General features: G+C 36.0%; 1 protein-coding gene across 3 annotated transcripts in view; it reads left to right on the top strand.

Moving 5' to 3' along the window:
• ACSS3 (acyl-CoA synthetase short chain family member 3) overlaps nucleotides 1-17,171 on the top strand; it is a 71,546-nt gene that overhangs the window by 5,185 nt on the left and 49,190 nt on the right. For 2 of the 3 annotated variants that reach the window (XM_068999765.1, XM_068999757.1), the window contains exons 2-7: nucleotides 3,016-3,160; nucleotides 8,187-8,375; nucleotides 13,870-14,004; nucleotides 14,309-14,449; nucleotides 16,768-16,848; nucleotides 16,932-17,027. In XM_068999765.1, the coding sequence (XP_068855866.1) occupies nucleotides 3,016-3,160; nucleotides 8,187-8,375; nucleotides 13,870-14,004; nucleotides 14,309-14,449; nucleotides 16,768-16,848; nucleotides 16,932-17,027 (787 nt within the window). Of the gene's footprint in view, nucleotides 1-3,015; nucleotides 3,161-8,186; nucleotides 8,376-13,869; nucleotides 14,005-14,308; nucleotides 14,450-14,942; nucleotides 14,964-16,767; nucleotides 16,849-16,931; nucleotides 17,028-17,171 lie in introns of those variants that run through there. The other variant, XM_068999773.1, reaches the window with a different exon arrangement.

The following is a 17,171-nucleotide window of genomic DNA, read 5'->3' on the forward strand; positions in this document are numbered from 1 at the left end:
GACTAAAAATTGTCTCTGAGTACAACTGTTTTGATTCTTAGGATCGCAGATAGTGTTTGAAATTAAGGGATAACTTTTGAATATTTGAGTGAAGTGAATTAAGGCATAATTATGTGTTGCCTTCTTCAGTGCTGTACTTATTTCATTGCTATGAAGGAGGCTGTTGTCACATCCAAAATAATACCAAATGCAATAAAAAATATTTCCAGGCCATATATGGTAGATGTTAAGCTGTATGTATTGGGAGTCTTGTGTGGGAGTCTTAACTGACTTGCTGAGGGTAAAACATGAGGATCGGCCCTCTTCTATTTCTACTTCTTAAATGTTAATATAAAGTAGTAATTTTAAAGTATGATTTAAGAGGCAAGTGCTTAAGATTCCTGGTTATGAAACAACAAACTCTGAGAGACCTCAGGGCTGGGGTGAGATGAAAGGTGTTGAACCCCAGTCACAAAGAGCCCATGTGTCCTAAGTGACTTCTGTAAGCAGAGAGGTTCAAGGGGGTAGGTAATCAGACTCAAATTATTAAGAAGATGCCTTATTCGGCCTAAGTTATCTGATGTAATGTGGATTATCAAAGGCTGCTGCTTTCATGGATGTATGGAAAAAAAGGCGTTAGAAGGATAGGTAGGTATTGTCAGAATACTGGTTTAAAATGTTGCTGTGGTGCAAACTGTTTTGATACTATAGCCAGGTAAAAGTTCTGTGATTTTTTGACTGGAGGAACCCTGTCATTTTTTTCCACCATAGCACCAGTGGACAGTAGACAATCATCTCAAAGAGACTGCTAGTGAACTGAATGTAGTTTCTTTGATGTGTTAGAGTTGTTACTGTGTACTCTGTTTGACTCTTTCTCTGCTCCATTTGTTTTATGTTATTAAATTGTCAGCATTAGGAACACAGCATACAGTAAGGTTCTTCAGACTTGGATTCAGTTGGTAGTATGTGTTGAGATAATTATCTGGTTAGCAACAGATTATCATTTTACAGTCCTGCTTATTATGGCAAGACTTTCTGGCAGTTCTTGCAAACATCCTGCGGATCCACTTCTGATCTTTCTGCAGTCTATTGGAATATTTTCTGTTTGATTCTAGACCACTGTTTGAAGCATCTCATTGATGTCCTTATAGCAAGGGTCCTGGTTTCAGGCTGCTTTTTCTTTTCAGCTCAAACCATACAAATCAAAGTTCCTCACAGGTGCTCATCTGTATGAGAATTGCTGGAACAGAAACTTGCTGCAGCACAGGGCAGCTCTTCAAAGCCACAGAGCTTTTATTTGTCCACCAGAATGCACAGAGCATGTCCTTGGGTGACAGTAGGAAAGCCAAATTCATGTGGTTATGGTAGGTGCATCTTCACTTTTTCGATCCTGTCTGAACCTTCTTTTCCTTCTGAACAGGGTAGCAAAGCTCTCATCACACCTTCCAGATAGTCTTGGTTTTTGACTAAAGCACAGTTATATCTCTTTCACACACTTGTTTGTAAGTGATTGCTAAAAATCCATGTTGATGTTGCCATGTGTCTTTAGAAGAACCAAAGCTCTCGTGCCTGCTCATATTTTGACCATTTTTAAGTGAATATGCATAGCCCAGTTATTGTGTTCCCTTGCTTATATCATCCTACAGTGATTTGATATAAAAATCTGAGCCTTACACAACTTTTATGACAGTAATACAGAGTTTCTCTGTATTACGTGAAACAATTCCAGGTCCTTTATTGTTCATGTGGTTTTCCTTTTAGGGGAAGGGTTTTGTAGTAGAGAATGGTTTGTGAATTTCATGGTCTCCCACTTTCTTCCTATTAATGGCATTGTAAAGGAGTTGCAGTAAGATGGCTGCATCCTAAATATCCTAACTGGTTTTAATTTCATAATTGCCATTTTTGGACAATAAAAACTGTCCCATGGCATCTGTATGTATGGATATAAGAGTAATATGTAAAATATCCTGATTTAGAGCAGTCTTCTACTAAAGGGGAAAAGTGAAGAAGGAAATATTTGTTTTAACTAGTAATGAGTTACTTTAGGCCATCTGTTATTTCTAGTTGCATTATAACAATATGTTTTCACTGTACAGTTGTCCCCATAGAACCTTTTGGAAACTCTCAATTGTGTGTTTTCTGTGTATTGCTATTTTTGCTGCAGAGGGGTATGTGCAGCTAGAAAAACAAACAAAAAGGGCATCATTTGGTGTGAACTTTAACCTTTAGGTACTATGTCATCTTCCAGTAAGTAGAATTGTCTTTGTATCTGGTACCTTCTGTCTTTTTGTACTTCGAGGATTATGCTGATTATTTTCTTTTTCTGTGTAAACTGACAATAAAAGTGAAACCTAAGTTTGTGAAATGCTTTTCTTTAATTGGAAGATAAGAATTTTCTGTAAATGTCTAGCTATTGAAGAGGCTGTGACTCATATCACTTCACAGAAAATTTTGAGTCACTGATGTAAAGCAGTGTTGTCAAATGCATTATAATCCTATGATCTTACAACTGTTTAGGTCACTTTCATTTAGCTATAGATGTTTGTATGCTTAGCTGTTATTGCCAAGAGATGAATAAGACTATTTTGAGTCCTGCACCTGTTCTCCTCTAAAAGGATATGTGTGCACTGTACAAAGTTAGGATAATAACATATTTTTGTAATGTCGAATTATTTTATGTGAATTTATGCTTTTTCTGTGATACCATAGATATAAAAATCAGAGTGATTAATCCAAATTAAGTTAAACCAAGACCAAGTTTGGCAGATTGTTAGCTAAGTCAAATAAGATACAGTACTTTTTCTCTATTTTCACCAATAGTTGTATTTAGCTTGTTGAGTCAATCATGAGGTTACAGAATAAAAAATGACTTCCTGAACTGAGTATAATGTTTTAAGAGCTATGTTTTAATTGAATGCTCTCATTCCTTAAAAGAAAAACACAAAATGCTAAAAAAAAAACCAAAACAAACAAACAAAGAAAAAGTTGTCTTGGTTTGGAAGGCTGGCTATTACATACTTAAAACTTCTTTTTTAGGTTTGTAGGTGGAGAGCTGAATATCTGTTACAATGCTGTAGATCGTCATGTTGAGCATGGACAAGGAGACCAAATTGCCATTATTTATGACAGTCCTGTAACAAATACCAAAGAGAAAGTAACATATAAGGAACTTCTGGAACAGGTATGTTTCAGAATAATCTTGTTAATAAGAAGGGGCAGTAAATATTGCACAGTAGGTAGATACCAGAGAGGTAGAAATTGTCTACCTCACAAATTTACTTATTTTGCTGTGCTCAGTATTGATTTATTAGCTTTACTACATCTGCCAAATTATACTGCATCCAGTAGGTTTTGAACTTCCTCTATTTCCGCTTTTAATTTTACAGTTTAATATTTTTTTTGGTTAAATTTTTAACTTGTCTGTATTTGATTTCATTTTCTTTTCCCCTAACAGATCTTATTTAAAAGATTAAGCATAGCATTAGTCAAGTCTCTTGACAGTGGCTGTGATGAGCAAAAATAGAGTTCCATAGAAATGAAATGTGTACCTTGGCTATTGCTGCACATAATTGAGTGTAAGCCCAAATAAAATTTAACTGGGGGAACTTTAAAGAAAGTTGTGTCACCTGCTCCTATGCAGGCTGGTCATGGGAGTGCCGGTGGCTTTTCTGTTTGGAAGGTCTGTGGGTTTCGACTTCCCTGTTGGCTGAGGCAGCTTGCCCCTGCTGAGGTTGTGAATATCTGGTTGTGCATCAGCCCACTCAGATTTACTCCGTGCCTCACCATGGGCTATTGCCACCATGGGTGTTTGCAGCCTGCCCCACTGAAAGGTTCTTGGCTCGCACGGCTGTCAGCTGGAGGTTTGCCCTCATGCTGCTACCCTTTTTTAGCTGGCTTCTTTCTTCCAGTTACATGTAGCAGTTGAACTTGAGTACAAAGAAATGTTGCAGTCAGACTTGGATTCTTCCTTAATGCGTTTCAATGTGCAAGATAGATTACTTTGAATGCAACACGCTCACTGTACTTAAGATATGCATGTAGTGTCTGAAGTAATGTGAACCTATGGTTTAAAATGTGAAATGAGGTTCAGAATACAGTAATTCAGTTTGTGAGGGGTTTATTCCACTGTTGCAAGAAAAGAGAAGTCATACAGCTACAAAGAAATGATAAACCTGTTATGCATTCTACTTGTTAAGGAAAATATAGAAAACATTTACTCCTTACCAGTTTTCTGTTTATTTACCAAGTTCAAAAAACAACTGGAGCTGGAACAACTAGCTTTGGTCTTTTAAGAAGTCAGAAGACTTTGAAAGGATCCAGCTCCTTATCTAATTTTATTTATAATTATATATAATAAGTAAAATGGAAGTTTTATATATACAATTTTTGTGTCATTTTCCTTCAATGCTTATGATATATACACAATATATATGTAAATATGTGTATATATTAAATCAATGTATATATACATTACGTATAATACTAGTTTTATTTTAATGCAGTAATACAACATTTTAATGTAAATTATCTTAAGTGAACTTGCTTGTTAGAAATTTCCTCTGAAAAGATCTGGAAAATGGCCCTTTTTTCTGCTTTTTAAGCTTGATTTTATATTAAGTCTCCTAAGTTTATGTCTCTATAAGTGTATTAATTGTCTTAGGACATGGCAGATTTGTGCAAAGTGAGAAAATTTTGCTAGTTGACATACACATCCTTTCATCTACATTTCTTCTTAAAGAGCATTGCCAAATCAAATGGAAGAACTGGTTTAAGTTTTCTGAGGTATGTAGCAGTACTCACTCAGAAGTTCATTATAATCTTGCTGGAGGCCGAGTCCTATCTAAATACTATATCTGAATTCTCTACAGTTTGTTCTTAATCAAAAGCAAATAAATGTGAAAGGCAATATTTGAGATTAATAGCTTGTCTGTTGGAGCTTTCTGGTCCACTCTTGTACAGTAAGTTTAATTTAGTTAATCTGCTAGCTACTGGACTCCTGATAACAAAAGTAACAAAGAGATCTGCTGAAAATGGGAGGGACATAGGCTGTTGTATTTTTTTCATGGATCTTGTAGGTCTAGGAGGGTTTAGCTTGCATTGAAGGATTCTGTGCTTATGCATCCCAGTCACTGTTCAACCCAGGAAGGTTTGGAATTCCTCTTTTGAGCGTTTTGAATGGGATTTCTGGTTTCGTATCTTTTCAGAGGAATTCTTTTGGTATGGACCAAAACTGTTTTTAGTAACTGGAATTTACTTCAGAACGGAATTACTTAGAAGCCTTAGCTGCTAATACAGCTGTAGTACTTGTTTGGTTGCTGGGTAAAAGTAAACCATGCTCATGGGGTCCATGCGTTTGATAGAAGTGTAATTTATGCTCTGATCTTCAAAGCTGAAAGCCTACTTGAGTTGCTTATTATATCACTTGGTCTCAAGTGATTTTATAACTGAAGTGTCAAATAAATTATAGTGAGTGAGCAGTCTTAAACTTGAAGAAAAATGGAGAAATAGCATGTTAGTTTTTGAGTGATAAAGTACACTGCACTGTCTTAATGTAAATCATAAATGACAACGCGTTGTAACAAAGTGGAAGATTTCATGATTTTTAACTCTTTAATGAAATGTCGGTACTCACTTTACCCCCCTCTCTTTTTTTTTAAGAGTGATTGTGGTTGGATGTTTCAGGGCTACAACATCAATCTGAAGAGCAATGTAAAACTGCTTTACAATGTTCCTCCGTCTTCCAAATAGTTGCAGATAGAGATAGTGTTTTATTATATAGTCCAAATGTTCCCTGGTTGTCAGAAGGATGAGTGAAAGGGCACAAGGAAAATCATAGATACCCATGTATTGTACTGGATTGTTGTCTTCAGTGACATTACACTCTTTAGGGTGTGTAGGGGAAGTGTAGTATCGACTGGGTTTGCACAGGTGACATGTAGTTCCTGTCTACAGTATGCTGTACACCTGCTCTGCTTTAAATGCAATTTAGCTATGATAGACTTAAGTAGAAATTACTTAAGTACATGCAGATCTCTTCACTGTCTCCCTCCTACACCCAGGAACCAGTTATATAGCTTGTTTACAGGCAATTGAAGTCTTCTATTACAAAATTACTAATTATGGTCATTAAATAATGTCGTTTTCCTTTAGCAAGCAACCACTGCCTTTTTAATAATTATTTAATTATTTATGAAATAATGATAATGAATAATAATAATACTTGTCCACTGTGTTTAACTATTTATTGCCCACTATCCACACTTACAGTGACTATAAAAGTCACTTATTAAATATTATTTTCATTGCCTCTGGCCTTTTTGTCAACCCTCTGCATGAGAGTCACAAGCAGGGAAGATAACTATTAGCTTTATTGTGCCTTTGAGAGGAGGTAATGTTAGCTCTGTGTTTGCAGATTTTAATGTTTTTACACTTGGAAATATAGAAAAGTAATTTACCTTTGGAAGTAGAGTTGTTACCTTTATTTATAATTACTTTCTCCAATTATACCTAGAAATTGCTGTAAATGCTGGTGGTATGGCAATAAATTCTAGCTTTTTACGTGTCCAGGCTTTGGTTTTTGTTGAGTTTTGATAGTATATATCAGTTTTATATTATATTGATAGGTATTAATAAGTCTAGCATTAAAGATATTTTCTCTTGAAAATCAGTAATATTTAAGATAAGAGCTCTGTTCCATACAAACCATATAGATACTTTAGTCTGTGTGAGTTTTCAGCTTGATGTGGTTTGTAAGCCTTTGCCATACAAACACGTTCTTTCTTGTGGCTGAAAATAACAGCAGGTATTTATGCAATGCTTACAGAAAATTGAACTTATGCAGTATCTGCTGATGCAAGAGTGCCTGCCTGGGGCTTCTGTGTTTCCATTTTCTTAAATCCTCAGGGAGAAGTGTAGAAATGTGCTGTTTGATTGTGGATGAGCTGTGAATTTAATGCAAAGAAGAGCAGATGCTTCTGGAGCTTCTGGATGTTACTGTCTCGGGTTACTAAAATTCTGAACATATATTTCCACTGAAGAGAGAAACAGTGAGGTGGGAAATGGATATATAAAAGCAATATAGGAGCAGAGGTGCAGGAAATAATGTCATTAGACAGAGAGGTAAAACAATAGAAAAGAGCAGGCTTTTGGTTTGTGCAGTGATCCGTGATGCTTTTTCACTTGGGTAGTACATCACCTTAGCTAATTTAGTATCGGTTGTTTTTAGATGTCCTTACTGCATACAAAGCAGTTGATGTCTTCTTCAGTATATGTATCAGGATTCTAGGACTGAATGTAGTTACTCTTTAAAAGGAGAAAACTCAAATTTTAAAATAATATAAACGAAAGCGTTTCTTTCAGAAGGTGCCACGTTTCCGTGCCACAACAAGCAGATTGGGACAACTGCACAGTGCTTGTCACAGGCTCCCATGCTCACTGTAACCCAACTTACTATGTGGTAAATTGTCCATCCTGGCATACTAATGAAGTATTCAATGCTACTTTTGTGACAGAATATTGTGTACTGTCAAAGTAATAAATATTTTCTCATGGTGTTACAGAGGCATTGCTGCTGATCAGTCTGTTGCATTTCTTGAGTTCCAGTCTTTTGCTGCTGTACATAGTCTGTCTTCAGGTTTCTGCATAGCAAAAATGAAAATCTGAAAATGAGAGCAAAAATGAATTTCTAAATCTAGATATTTCTCTGAATTTGTATTTATCTTTGGTTCAGGGTGTAAGGTCTCTTGTCTCAGATTCTGAGAAGTTCATGACACTGTAGTAAAGAAAATACTACTATACTTTGATTTGTGTTTCAAAGTTAGTTAGTTAGGACAGAACTTGTGTTATGAAATGCCCTGTTCACATTTATTCTTAAGAGCTAAAATTGAGAAATATCAACAGTTACCTGATTAAAAGAATGAGTGGTTAGAAAATTTTCTAAACATTGCTATTGATTTTTTTTGGCTGTACTGACTACAATAGTTAGACTCCTTCCATTTTTATTTTACAAAAGAAAAATATGTTAGTGTTTTTGCAAAAAGGAAAATGGCTTAAATTTGTTGAACCTCTATTGCATTACATCAGCTTTCTTTATCATACTGGCTTGTCTCTTTAAATGTCATGCATCTGTTGACTGTGTGAAAGTTGTTTTTTTATGGGGCAACAGAAGATCTGGAGAAACTTTAAATATGAATGTTTTGTCAGTACAGGTCTCCAAGTTAGCTGATGTCATGATCAAACATGGTGTGAAGAAAGGAGATCGTGTGGTCATCTACATGCCCATGATTCCACAGACAGTGTATTGTATGCTGGCTTGTGCAAGAATAGGAGCCATCCATAGCCTGATTTTTGGTGGATTTGCATCTAAAGAGCTTTCAGTTCGCATTGATCATGCAAAGGTAATAACCTGTTTGGAGCAACAAACACCATTGCATTAGTTATTCGTATCAGTCAATGTCAAAAACCTATTGTTTTGTTTTTTTTCTAGACAGGATAACATTTCTCTTTGTGTGGCATGCCATCTCAATTTGTTTATAATACCTATTGTTGCAATATGAACGAAGTACTACATCTGTGCTAAGGTTGATACTTGTATAGCAGACACTGAGTGAGGAATTTTGACCCCTTCTAGAAAAGCAAGAGTTTAACAAACTGTTGTCTGTATAGAGTGTACTTTCTTCTCATGTTTGTCAATCTTTCTCTACAAAGCATCACCTTAATCTTGGCTTTTGGTTCAGCATTTTCACCAAGTGTATGAGGAAAATGCTGCCAACCCTAAATGATTTCATTGGTTTAATCTGATGTTTAGACATATTAGGGAGTACATTTTTTCAGCTATGTTGTGATTTAGGAATGGTATTCCCCAATCTATTGTTCTCATAGAAACCCTCCAAACCACGTGTTGCTTGCTCGATCCCCCTTTTCCCTCCTCCTCCCTGTGGTGGGATGGAGAGGAGAATTGGAGACTTAAAAGGTAAAGATCAGGTTGAGGTAAGAACAATATGCTAGAAAAAGCAATGAAATAAATGAACAGTAACAGCAACAATACTCAGAGTGTACAAGAGAGGTGAGTGATTGACCCGTGAGTGCTCATCATGCGGAACCAGCACTACCCCACCCACACCCTCTGGAGAGGACCTATCCCCTTCCCACCCTGTGTATGGGCTGAGGTGGGATAGAATGGCCTCTGGGTCCTGGCCATGCTCCTACAGGCTATTACAAAAATCAACCCTGTCCTGGCTAGAACTAGGACAAGCTGTAATTTTACTTAATTTAATTTCTGCATGAAGCACGACAGTTGTGGAAACAGTTGCCTTAAATAAGTGACTGTGCAGATTTCATAATTATTAGAGGTGAATGCTTTAAAGGCTTGTGTTTGGCACAAGTTGAGCTTGTTTATAAAGCATTATGAAGCCTGTGTTATTGAAAATGAAAATAGTACTTGACTGATCTTAGTACCTTATATCGGCGTATTAGGAGCTTGTGTATGCATCAGTTCCAAACCAGCTAACAATGGAATGGCCTATTCTTGTTTTCTACTAGTGAGCAAGGTAAAGTCTTTGGCACCTTGATCAGGCACCTGAATCATTCAGATTCTCTCTGGTAGCCGTCTTACCACTGAATCGTGTTGCTTAGACATATAAATCAAAACAGGATTTTGTATAGGGTCCAAGTCTCAAGGATTTGTGGAACTTTCACTTAGATTTCTGTGTACAGAAGTGCTTTTCAGATGACTGAAGCTTCAGTTTTATAAATATCTGTAAATAGAAAGTTGAATGCATTCCCCTTCCTCTCCTTGATGCTTTAACAAAGATGTTAATAAAATGGCCAGAATGGTTTGTTGGAATGATGAAAAAAGGCTAACTGCAGCTCTCTAGTTTTCCTTGTCTTCTCACTTCCCCATTTTTTTAACAAGCTGTAATTAGGGAAAAATAATACAAAAGAAAAAAATTTAAGCTTTAAAAACGGAGGTTTCTACAATACAAATCATCTAGCATGTTTACTTTTAGAGTGTTTTCCAATTATTAACTAATTAATCCCAATGGTTTTTCCTCAGGGAAAAAAGGGAGAGAGCACAATAATCATAATCCTTGCTTCATGCATTAAAATGAAAAGAGAGGAAGTTTAACTTTTCTACCCAAGGTCACATAGCAGCTCTTTTGAAGATTTAGCTATAGAATTATTAGCTGCAGGCCATGGATTAAATCCTAATTTACATTGCCTTTTGGATTCTTTAAAAGACAGGTCAAAGTGGTATGGATGATTTTTGGTCCATCTGATGTATAATGAAAATGTGATTAAAGAGGAGAGGCACATCCTCAATCTAAATTTCAAAATGTGCCCCAATTTTCAACATGGTAAAGCTTTCATGATAAGTGAATTGCATGCTCCTGAGGTTACGTGTAAGCACCTATGATAGTAAAAATACTGAATAAATAAAGCAGTTGTACAATAACCTAACCTTTTTATTAGGCTTTTATGTGAATTGGTTTAGATGCTGCAGTACAAGACCTGATATAGATAAAATTAGAAAGCGTTAAAGATGTGCAGTGGAAAGCTGGCTTAAGATGCTCTTGTGGAAGAAAGATCAAACTTCACATTCTGTTGGAAAGTCTGAGTGAAAGAAATAAGAAGCACTTTCTAGTGACTGAAAAGGTACACTTGGCCAGTTTACCTTAATTTATCTTGAATTTTAAATAGGTCTGGGAATGCTGCAAAGTCCTGCAGCTGGTAATTTCTACTTGTGTCAGGTGTTGGCAGTTACAGGCATTCTGCAGTGAATTGTGATGAAGTGATCCAGAGCATGAGAACAGGATTTTTTGTCATTTTTCCCTTCACCTGAGTCTGGGAATACATAATTTGTAATATCAAAACAATAGGTAGGTTTATAGAATCATAGAACAGTTGGTAGGGACCTTTAAAGGTCATCTAGTCCACAACTTCCCTGCAATGAGCAGGGCATCTTCAGTTAGATCAGGTTGCTCAGAGCCCTGTCAAACCTGACCTTGAATGTTCCCAGGGGTGGAGCATGTATCACCTCTCTGGGAAACCTGTGCCAGTATTTCACCACCCTCATTGCAAAAAATTTCTTCCTTATATCTAGTTTAAATCTACCCTCTTTTAGTTTAAAACCATTACCTCTTTGTCCTATTGCAGCAGGCATTGCTCATGTCCAGCTTTTCATCCACCAGTATCCCCAAGTCCTTCTTGGCAGGACTACTCTCAATTCCCCAGAATGCACTGATTTTTGGGGGGGTTGGCCTGGTACAGGTGCAGGACCTTGCACTTGGCCCTGTTGAACCTCATTAGGTTGTCATGGGCCTATTCCTTGAGCTTGTCTGTAGGAACCCAGAGTGCCGAGAATATTTCTCTGCCTGTTTTTAAGGGTTCTTACCCCCTGAACAACACTGTTTTGGCTTCAAACCTTGGAAAAAATTACCAACAGTCAGACAAGAACTAGAAAATACAGTGGTGTGAATTAGGTTGTAGACTACTATGTAAGATTGTCACAGGGTGAAAAATTTTAGAGGTTTTGGGCTTCTCTTTGTAGTACATAGATAAGAGTAAAAAATATCAAAATGGAGGATTGTTGTTGTTCTCTAAACCTTCTTCTCCTTCTTCTACTACTCCATATTCTGCAGTAAAAGTAGTTTGGATTGATTTGATAGAAAATTCTGGAGTTCCTGCCTGTGTTACTGAATAATTGGTAGGAAAGTGAAAATAATGTACGTTTTTAGTAACTATTGGTTAAATTATCTTTAAAAGGCTGTGTAAATCTTGATAATTGGTCTCACTCCTACTTTTCCTCCTTCTATGCTGTACCTGGGTCATGCTAGTGGCTCAGTTCCTCTGATAAGACTTAATAAACAACTATCTGGAAGCATTGAAACTAAAGAAGACGCCTCACTTTAGCTCTCAAACTCCTTGCAAGGACTTTCAGCAAATTCTCTCCCATCAGGAGAGACACAATTTATGGCATGGTAAAGTGTCACTCGTCCATATCCTTCTGGATGGCATCCTCTCCTTCAGGAGTGTCAGCTGCATCACTCAAGGAGTATTAGAGACTATAGAAAAATTTGTAGGAGGAGTCTTTACAACAGAATAAAAGTGTTGGTCTTGTACTATTGGGCCTTGCTTTATCTCATTTCTACTTCATAATCTTGTTTTTTTCAATAGCTCGCTATTTCTGTCATTTCTTCTCCAGCAGACCCTTGAACTCTCCATGTTTTTTTCTTCAAATGAGTTATATTTCCATCTAATCTTAACATGCAGGACTACACGGAACCACAGAAGAGGTGGGAAATGGATGTATGAAAGCAGTAGGGGAGGAGAGGTGCAGGGGAGATAATGTCATTAGGCAGAGAGGTAAAAGAGTAGAAAAGAGCAGTTAAAACCCGTAGTGGGCCTTTGATTTGCACAGAGTGATCCGTGATGCTTCTTCACTTGGGTAGTACATCACCTTAGCTAATTTAGTATTGGTTGTTTTTAGGTGTCCTTACTGCATACAAAGCAGTCGATGAGCACAGGTGGCATCATATACAAATTACTTTAAAACTAGTAGTGACAAGAGTCTTTCATCTTAACACTTGAATAGAGCTGTATGTCTTGTATTTATTACAAGTCTAACTTCAGTTAGAAGTTAAAAGTTAGACTAACTTCAGGGTGGCCTCCCGATAAATTTTCAGTTTAACTGCTTTGTATTGTATCATCTTTTATTAAATCAGTGCATTCCAAAAAAGAAAAGGGATGAATGCCGACATTTTAAAGCTCATTTGGAATCTTTATTTTGAATACACACCAATTAGGGATTTTTCCTGAATGACAGATTTGGACAGGAAACATTTTATTATTGCCCAAGAAAACAATTTAATCTGCTGAATTTAATGCAGCTTTAACTGTGGCATTGTGGTTTATGCCTACTTAATAAGATTTATGCTAATGCTACAATTAGTAAACTAGCTTGATCAAACTGAGGGGCATATGATAAATAAACTTCTAAAACTTCAAAACAAAGGAGATTGATGACTCATTCTTTTCCAAGTGAAATATGTTCTAACACATACTTTCTTTTGTGCTACATTTTCTCCCCTGAAGAACTAAAAGTAAAAATACTGATCTTCAGACCTAAGTTGAAATAGCTTGTATGCAGATTTCTTGACTTAGGAAGTCTTATATCAAAACCTGTGGTTAATTTAATGACAAAGATGTGAAGTCCACATTTGGAAATATAAATTAGTCTAAAAAGCCCCAGAACTATACAAATCTGATTTTAGTTGTTTTGCACCCTCAATCCTTCAACCATCTCTTGAAAGACTCTAGCCTTACTCCCTTCATGTGCCTTATGACTGTGGCTTATTCTCTTCATGTATTTCTAGTTTCCTGCCGTCTCTTTTTTGCCTTCTTTTCCCTCCTTCTCCTATTTTCCCTCCTGTGACATTTATTGCAGGGTGTGAAAAAGCCAGCAAAGTTCTACAGCTAGTATTGAAATATGAAATTGAAAGCATTAGGAAGAAGGCAAAACAGTACAGCTAACTGTGGACATCACTGCACCACTCTTCCTTACTGCAGGAGCTAAGATGGACAGGAGTTTTTCTCACTGTGTTCACTAATATTTGTGCAACTGATAAGAAGTTAATACTGTTGATTTCTTACTCAAATTTGTTTGAAAATAGTGAAGTGTCAGAAGTTATTAATGTTCTTCCGAACAAAAAGCAAGTGCATGGACAGTGAAATCACACAGTTTTGATTTACTGTAGAAAACGGATCTAAACCCCTGTTTCTAATTATGTAAAGATAAATTTTATTTATTGAATTTAATGGAAGATGTTATTAGGTTACATATCTAAAATGTATTGCAAATGTACATATTAACTATCTAACTTCTTTTTTTAGCCCAAACTTATTGTAACAGCAAGTTTTGGAGTAGAACCGAAAAGGAGAGTGGAATACGTATCTCTCCTAGAAGGAGCACTGGCAAGGGTACAGAGTAAACCTGATAAAGTTCTCATTTACCGCCGACCTAATTTGGTGGGTGCACAGTTGTAGTGCCTTTATGTTAACTTTCAGATAGATGTTTGTGTAATGCATGTGCCTTTACATTTTTGCAAGTAAAATTTTACTGTATTTATTGTAGTTTGTTTTTTAATTTTAAAATTATATTGTATATATTATATTAATAAGATTTAAATACTAAATAGAACTAATGCAGTATGAATGTACAGAAAATTGAATAGTACTATATAAAAAATTTGAATAGTACATGTTTTTTGACTGAATTCCACTTATTCCATCTGGTTTTCTTTTGACAATTTTCTTATTTTTCAATGGGCAGGGTCATGTTCCTCTTACCAAAGGTCGTGATCTTGACTGGGAAGAAGAGCTTGCAAAAGCACAGTGTTCAGAATGTGTCTCAGTTCCCTCAGACCATCCACTTTATATTCTGTACACATCTGGTACAACAGGTTTGCCCAAGGTAGAGGACTATCAGTCATCTAAGTGCATGCAACCAACTATTTGCAGTTCCCCTTGAAAAAATATTTAATTGAAAAGGTTGAACATGTTTGCCAGAGCACAGTGCTATAAAATGATAAGCATTGCTAGAAATGGTTTAATCTCATTTATTCACATTTCACTATTGTAGAGACAGTGTCTAGGAATAAATCATGTTTGCTTATTTAAATAGTAGTAATATAAAGATAAGATGCATTTGCTTCAAATGTTTGTACAAAATAAACTTTTGAGGAAAGCAGAATGTCTTTTATTCAGTACTATCTTCTGTGTTTTAACTTTCTTAGGTAAGCGTAGTATAGTCACTTAATGACAAGATCAGTTAATACATCACTTGTGTGATAGCATTTATTGCTTACTAATCTTGTTCATTATTTACATATTAGCTAATTTTCTTGTAGATAAGACATGGTGAGTGACATTACAGATTAACTGGAATAATGCATGTTCTGAAGGCTTGTGTTACTGCGCAATTCTGAGTACGTAATACCCTGAAAACAGAAGTTTAGATTAAGTGAAAATTAACAAAGGGTATTCTTTGAAAATGTTTGCTTTGGAATGTAAATTAGTCTTAACGATCTGTTTTTAAAGGATTTAATTTTAACAGTGAACTCTCTGAGTGTTTGCTTGGTACTTGCAATGCTCTTTTACAGTGTGGAAGACAAGCTGAATACAATTTTCTGGCGAGAGTCTTACCACCACTGATTCAGACAGTATCACACAACCTGAAGAGAGCAGTTTAACTACTAAAAAATTATGTAATGGTGTTGCCTGTGAAGTTCAGAATCTCTTAGGATGTAAGGGAAAACAAACATCAGTTTTTCTGAGAAAAATGTCTTCTGTTTTTACCTTCAGTGTGGGCCTTTGAAAGCAACATATATATCCTAAATTTGGATATGTATGTTATATTGTCAAAAAGCCCAAGATGAGATCCTTTGTTACAATAGGTATTTTCCTTGACTGAGTATCAATAGAATATCTCAGAGGTAGTAGTTCTCAGAAGTTTACTTCACTGTGTTGTCTCTGCAGAGAAAAATACAGATACCTTTAATCAATCACCCTTATGAGAGAGATTTTCAACTAGCAGTAAGCTACAATAAATAACTCTCAGTGAATAACTTTTTTATTCATTTAAGGAACTTAATTTAAATGGTCATGCAAGTAAAACTACTTGGTTATGACCTTCATAAAAAACTTTTGTTGATCTCAGAGCAAAGGTGAAGTTAGAAGCTGAGTGGACCAAAGGCAATCTGCTGCCTAGAATTGGTGAAGTGTTCATAAACCATTCTCTGCCTTAGCAATCTCCATTTTAATGAGTTAATTTATCTCTGTGGTCCCTCATTTCTTGGGTAAGACTTGAAAGTGTCTATTTCATTCTATTAAGTACATCAGAGAATGTGCCATGCGTGGCACAGACAGCTGCATTGTAATGTCTGTGCAGTGCATATTTGTTTGGTCCAGTGGATTTAATCTGAATTTTAGTTTAGGACACCAGGACATAGTTTACTTAATTCTTTCTTTGGTAATAGTGTACTAAAAGGTGATGAAATGTATATTGACCATACTAATACTGCAAAATATTTCCAAAATTTTCTTGCTAATAATGTTCTAGAGCTGGTTTTTGGTTTACCAAGGTGCATGATGCTATTGATAATCTCTCATTCTAATTTTTAAATCCCTCTTTTAGCTGAAGACTGGGATGGTGTTCATTTAGCATTCATATGTGCACTTCAGACTAGATAGTAAACTTTCAAAAAGATACATAGGTTTAAGCAAATTTTCTGGCATCTTTAAAAAGAGTCGGGGCAGAAAGACAGATACATTTCACGGAGTAATCCACCCCAGTTGTTTTAGGGATTGTCTACTTTGCAGGTGCTTCTCTTTTCCAGAGATGATACAGAGAGAGTAGGCAATGAATTAAAAATAGGCCTAGCATTTGGATGGTACAGTGTAAGTGAGGTAAATACTTAATATCTTATTTTTTGTGAACATATATTGACTAAATATTTTTATATCCAACTTTCGTGAGAGAATTTTAGCTTTGTTAGTTATCTTCTGAATGTTTGTTTCATTGTATGTTTGTTTTGTTGTTTTCCAAAATTACTTATTTAGTGGAAGTGTTAGTATGTTCTTATTGGAATAGATCCTTTTCTTAAGTGAGAAGTATTGGAGTTAGACAACTTTAATTCTATTGCTGCTAAAACCTTAACATTTGATTGAAGACAGCAATATAATTGTATCCTTCAAATCTTAAGTACTTAATACTCAAATTTTCTCATTTAGGGTGTTGTGAGACCAACAGGTGGCTATACGGTTATGCTAAACTGGACCATGTCAGCTGTATATGGCCTCAAACCTGGTGAGGTAATTCTATTGAAATGTCATGTAAGCATTTTTGAATGCCTCTTATAACTCCTAACTGTAATTTTGTTTATATTTAATTTTAGGTGTGGTGGGCAGCTTCTGATTTAGGCTGGGTCGTTGGCCATTCCTACATTTGCTATGGACCTCTCCTTCATGGTAATACTACAGTTTTATATGAGGTATGATTTAGTCTAAAAAACCCCCCTTGGAAATGGCACCATCTCTTCCAACTGATGATCTAGATGATCCTGTTTATGCCTGTCTATTCTTCATGCCACAGATGTTTAAATCGTGCGTGTATCTTCAGTGTTTATACTCTCCTA

Source organism: Aphelocoma coerulescens, chromosome 1A, assembly GCF_041296385.1.
Source record: "Aphelocoma coerulescens isolate FSJ_1873_10779 chromosome 1A, UR_Acoe_1.0, whole genome shotgun sequence".
In the NCBI taxonomy this organism is placed as follows: domain Eukaryota; kingdom Metazoa; phylum Chordata; class Aves; order Passeriformes; family Corvidae; genus Aphelocoma; species Aphelocoma coerulescens.